The sequence below is a fragment of the Vulpes vulpes genome, chromosome 3 (genome assembly GCF_048418805.1).
Source record: "Vulpes vulpes isolate BD-2025 chromosome 3, VulVul3, whole genome shotgun sequence".
NCBI lineage: Eukaryota > Metazoa > Chordata > Mammalia > Carnivora > Canidae > Vulpes > Vulpes vulpes.
The window spans coordinates 134,529,518-134,535,517 of record NC_132782.1 but is presented as its reverse complement, the minus strand read 5'-3'; the positions used below and the strand labels follow the sequence as shown (position 1 = coordinate 134,535,517).

At 45.8% G+C, this 6,000-nt stretch overlaps 1 protein-coding gene across 2 annotated transcripts in view; it reads left to right on the top strand.

Annotated features, from left to right (window-relative positions):
- Positions 1 to 1,223: 1,223 nt before the first annotated feature.
- Positions 1,224 to 6,000, top strand: part of PKN2 (protein kinase N2) — a 132,175-nt gene continuing 127,398 nt past the window's right edge. The window contains exon 1 of one of the 2 annotated variants that reach the window (XM_026004831.2): positions 1,224 to 1,587. In XM_026004831.2, the coding sequence (XP_025860616.2) occupies positions 1,540 to 1,587 (48 nt within the window). In that variant the 5' untranslated portion in view covers positions 1,224 to 1,539. The remainder of the gene's footprint in view (positions 1,588 to 6,000) is intronic. The other variant, XM_026004832.2, reaches the window with a different exon arrangement.

Below are 6,000 nucleotides of genomic sequence, written 5' to 3'. Positions count from 1 at the left end.
CATCCCCCCCCCCCCCAACAGATCTATCTCACGCGGAATGTAAGCGAAGTACAAGACCGAAGTACAAGATTTCTTAAGAAATATGCCAATTAAGGCTTTCAAGGATAAATAACCCTTAGCGCTTTCTCCACGTAGGTTTTAACAAAGACGTGGTGGTATTCCAGCCTCGATCTAAAGTGAAGCAGCTGCCTGGAATATCCATTCACTGCTCAAACAAAAAGGTACCTGTTTGGGCACTTTATTGACATTCCTGAATACTACAGGGTCGTTTTCTTCAACGACAACTTAACACTATCCCCTCGCTGTACGTCGCCGATAGACAGGTGAGCTTGGAGGGTGCCCGCGGTAAGGGCAAGTTGGCTGTTTTCCCTTCGCGGGAACTGCCCTGCCCCGCCCCACCTCCTGCAGTTTGCACTCGGCTAAAACCACCCAAGACCTTGCGGATCAGACTCTAAAGTCGGGGGCGTTCCGCGGCCCCAACCTTCCTGGGCAGGTCGGCGCTTGGGGAGGCGCATCTTACACGTCGTGCACTGAAGACGCCCAGAGATCCCGGGGGCCTTCAGTTCTCGGGGAGGTCCGGGCCGCGCCCCGGTTAGGGCCGCGGAGCACCTGGCCCGGCGGGAGGGCGCGCGGGGCGCGGGGGGCGGGGGGCGCGGCCTGGGGCAGGATTAGCAGCTGGGGCCGACGGGAGGGCCCGGCAATGACCTGCACGATTTGAGCCCCGAAACTCTTTGGCCCGTGGAGGTTAGAAAAAGCGGCTCGTTTACGTTAGGCCTAAATAAACTTCGACAAGTGGAGTGCGGCGGGGGGGGGGGGGGGGGGGGGGACACACACAAAAAAACAAAAAAACCCCAAAGAGTAAGCTCCCGAGTTGTAGTGTCCACCGGACGGCCGTTAAGCGCAGCAGAAAAGCGGGCGTGTGGTTTTTTTTTTTTCTTCTTCTTCTTCTTCTTCTTCGTCTTCCCGCCTCCCAGGAGACGCGAGGCCAGTCCTCTCCCCTCGTGTTCACCCCGGCGGGGTCCTCTCCGCCCCACCTCCCCCCGGCCCCCGCCTCGCGACGGGAGGTAGCGGCCGCGGCCGTCACGTGTTCTGGCAGCCGCCAAGTGAGGCCGCTTTTGCGACGCAGTGACAGCCAAATGGTGCGACAGGAGGAGCCGCAGCTGCGGCAGCAGCGCCCCGCACCGAGGAGCTTGAGGCGGCTCCTGGCGTCGCCCAGAGGGAGCGACTGAGCGAAGCGAGTCCGGCGCGGGCGGGCGGCGGCGGGCGGTGGCGGGTGGCGGGCGGCGGGCGGCGGCGGGCGGCGAGGGGGAGCCCGCTACGAGTGCCCTCGCTCCCCGCCGCTCTCCATGAACCGGGCGAAATAAGCCGCGCCTCCAGCAGGGGCTGCGCCTCCATGAATCCCTAGGCTTTTTTTTTTTTTTTTTTTTTTTTTGCCCCCTTTCTTTCCCCGCTCCTCGCCCCCCCGCTCCGGGTCCCGTCCCGCCCTCTCCCCTCGCCAGCGGCGGCCGCGGCCAGGTGCGGAGCGCAGAGCGGAGCGCAATGGCGTCCAACCCCGAACGGGGGGAGATCCTGCTCACGGAGTTGCAGGTAAGGGCCGCGGCCCGGGCGGGAGGCGCTGGCGGCGGCGACGGGGGAGAACGTGTGGCGCGGGGCCGGGGGCCGGGGGCCGGGGGCCCGGGGCGGGGGGCGGGGGGGCGTGCGGCCGCCGCGCCCCGACCCGCTAAGTGCGGAAACTCGGGGATGTCACTCGGGAGCGCCGGCCCGCCGCCGCCGCTGGAGTCCGACCTGCCTAGCATCCCGGAGGCGGGGGCCGCGCGCGTGGGGGCCGCCCGAGCCCGCTCCCCGCACCCCCGCCCGGCGCGGCCCGGCCCGGCCCGGCCCGGGAGCCGCCCCCTCCCTGGGGTCCGCGCGGCCCGCGGGCGCCCCCCGCCCCGCCCCGCCCCTGCCCGGCCAGGCCCCGCCCCGCCTTTCCCTCGCACCCCGCTCCTTAACCTCCCTCTGAATGACTCCCAAGCTGCTTTCTTGTCCCTCCCCTTCCCCTCCGACTCCGCACAAAGAGCGCCCCCATAACTCCCAGCCCCCAAAGTTTTTTTCTTTTTCTTTTCTTTTTTTTTTTTTTAAGCGTGTCCTACCGAATGCCGCCTCCCTTCGCTAGCCCCTCTCCAGGTGACTCCGTCTCTTTCCCCTGCTGCGGGGGCTCCTTTCTCTCTCGGCCTCTCTAACCAGATGATCTAGCTCGACGATCCCCTTCTCTGCTAACTCCCGGCTCAGATCCGGAAGCTCCGCTCACAGATGCTGATGCTTTTTCGGACTTTCGTTTTCCCTCCCGGTTTGAACACCAGAGAAAAGCCGCAGCAGTTGTTTACAAAAGAGCAAGCCGTAGACGGAGGGGAAAGGTTGGGCTCCACATGCCCGCAGAAAGAGAACAAAGTATGTCCCTGAGCTAGTGAGGTCTCTGCCGAGTAGCAGGGTTATTATCATTATCGTCTTCCATTTGCGGCTGGATATTCAATGATGTAGGCAGGAATTTTGTCCTTAAGTCTGTGCTGTGCAAGGATACCTACGCTCCTCTATGGAGTTTATTATTATTATTATTATTTATAATCCGGGGGTGTCCCAGAGATGTTCACATCTGGATTAAAGTTTTACCCTTGTTTTCTTGACTTTTAGCTTTATTTTGGTGTGTTTTACTGTAGACACCTTTAGCTATTCGAAAATTGAAGATAGGATTTAAGACAAGAAAAAATACACATACATTTCTTTTTTTTTTTTTTTTTTTGGTTTTTTTTTTTTTTTTTGTGGTGCTTTGGGCAGTTACTTCTTCTTGAAAGACTTAATCTAGATACTGAAGGGTTGATTCTTCGTGATATCAAAATTAAGTGTTGCAACTGCTAATTTCCCCCCCCCCCATAGATCTTTTTATTGTGCAGTTAGATGTAAGCTTGAAGGCATTGTTATAATATTTGACATTTAGTGACCAAAAGTACAGATTTCAGCAAAGCGTACCAATGCAGGCTTGCAAATTTGGAATCCTTTGAATCAGCTTTGAATTTCATGTCATTGAATATGTTGCCATATAGTAGTCTAATTACTTTCACCCTTTTATGACGTCTTACAGCATACCGCATGTGCTAACTGAATGGAATTTATTGTTTTATTAATTAACGTGAGCTTTTAAAATGAGGTTTGTTTGAGGCACCTCGGAAATGCTTTCCCGCTGCCTAGTTTTGAAATATGAAACACATACTTTGGTTCTGAGAAAAATCCACTAAAATGGACAGGAGCATTTTTTCTTTGAATGGAGTGGCTTCAGAATTATGATGTATTTGGCATCCTAATTTGTATTTTATAGAAAACTATAATAGAAGACACTCATTTTGACACTGGACCTGAAAATATGTTTTCAGATGTGTTATAAGTACACTTAGGGACTTTTAATAGGATCAATTTTGACGTGAAGGAAGCAAGTCAAAGAGAGAAGAAATTTATATATGAGTATTTTAAAAATGGGATCAAAGTAGGGGAACACCTAATCTATAGTTATATTACTTTTAATAAGTCTAACTCCTTCCAGAAAAAGAATGATTTTTAGTGTTACCTTATAAGTTGATAAGTATGTCCAGAGCATTTTTCTTGGTATATTTGACTCTTGGTTTTAATAAAAGTTATTGCATTTGGACTTTATCATATGTATTAAATTAATTGAGAACATTGTTTATATTTACACTTAAGATAAATGGTGATAAAATTTGCTTCAAGTATATCCATCTATTCAAATCTTTTACTGTTTCACTGGGTCATGGAACTAGTATATAGTAGCCAAATATTTATCAAACTTGTTTGGAGAACCAATTTTTAAAAAGCCTCTAAGTTTGAATTTATTTCAATCGAGAAAGTAATATGTAGTTCTTAATGCCTCTCTGACATACTGATTTTAAGTATTATGTGGCAGGCTTTAAAACTGGTGTTTAGTAGTTAAAAACTGTTACTTTGCCATATCTTGTGTCAGATTCTTGTGTCACTCTGAAAGTTACATGTTACAACCTAGGTTTAATGAAAGTGATGCTTACTTTTAGAAACATTGTATATCCAACACTTTACAACCATTTTTCAAGTTATATTCCAGGATTTGAAATACTTTACTATTTGAGTTGGAATTGGGTTATTAGTAACCTTAAGTAGTGGAAAGACAAAACAAAATCTGAAACCATAGTGTTTTGCCTTTATTAATTACTGTAATATTTCTCTGGAGTAATGTTTCTAACTCTTGCTAGTAATTTAGGAGGATTATTCAACAAGGAATCATTAATAAAGTACACATAAACTTTGATGGCTAGAGGCTTCAATGTATAAGGAAGAATATTTGCTCTAGTAAAAATAAAAATAGGCTGTTAAAAATATAAACTTAATTGGCAGTTTCTAGTTCCTATCTTTTGTAACCAGCTTGTTTTTATCTTGTTCTCCTTGTTTTTCATTTGAAGTAGAAACAGATTTTTTTGTGGGGCCAAAGAAATTAAAGTTTATTCTTAAGGAAACTTGATTAATGAAAACTATATAAAGAATCTCAAAATGAAAATATTGGCTACAACAGTAATTTGGTAGACTGCAAACCCAGATATTGAATACCATACTATTAAAGTTATCTTGTTGATTTTTTTTTAAGATTTTATTTATTTATGACAGACACACAGAGAGAGAGAGAGAGAGGCAGAGACACAGGCAGAGGGAGAAGCAGGCTCCATGCAGGGAGCCCGATGTGGGACTCCATCCCGGGTCTCCAGGATCACACCCTGGGCTGAAGGCGGTGCTAAAACGCTGGGCCACTGGGGCTGCCCATATCTTGTTGATTACCAGTGATTTATCTTCATCAAAATGCCTAATAAAGTATTGGGCCAAGCATCTTAAATTCCATTCTCAGCAGATTTTAAGTAGAGGTGACTTGCTCAAGTGGAGGGTTGAGGTAGTTAGCCTTAAATTACAGGGATTAATTTCAAGAAACATTTATTATCTACAAAATCTATTACATATTATAGGATATAAAGATGAGAAGATATGACTAGAAGAGAGTACAAATAACATTTTATGGAACATTTGCTATATATCAGTCATTGTACTTGGTGCTCTAAATACCGTTTTTAACCTTTATGATAGTCCAGTAAGGTGGGTATTGTTATTTCCATTTAACAGATCAAGAAACTGTTTAGGAATGTTGGATAGATAGTTCATGGTTACACTGTAAACCTGAGTTTGAAATCACATCACTGTTTTCTGCTATACCATTTTTTTTTTTTTTGAGCTGCCACAGTTCTGTGGACCCATAAATATTTTGGATTGCAATGTTATGTATGAACTTAAAAAAAATCAGCCAAAAATGTAATTAACTATAGTTAACTTTAATGCAAATTTTATACTCTTTGTTAGGTTCCTCTATAACAAGGAAAAATGATTTATACTGTCTTTTGGTAGTCTGTAACTTAGTAGTGCATTATTGTTGGGAATTAGGTGTAATATTCTATAGAGACTAACAGTACAAAATAACCTTTCTGCAGGTTTTCATCATTTAACAGTTACTGTTTCTGATGAAAGTTGTTGAATGTTTGCTGAAATCCTTTCAGAAGATTTTGCATTTGTTTGTAGTCTATCTGTAAGATAAACTTACCTTTAAAATTTTAAGCTCATGTGTTACCAACCAAGCTATGTGTTTGGCACTTAGTAGGCACTCAATAACATGTTGATGTGATGTCCTCCATTTGTCACCTACACTGAGAAATGTCTTGACTGTTGTGACTGAAGTTGATGATAATCATTGCTCTAAGAAATTAGTTTTCTTTAATTTATATTTTGAATCCTTTGTCCACAAAATATTTCCTTGAAAAGTTCAAAAGGGATTTTTGCAATAGTTACATTACACCTACGTACAACATATTATTTTACCCATTTAGTGTGAATGGGTAAATGGATGTCACCTAATTTTGCACTGATGCTGGAAAGTAGAACATC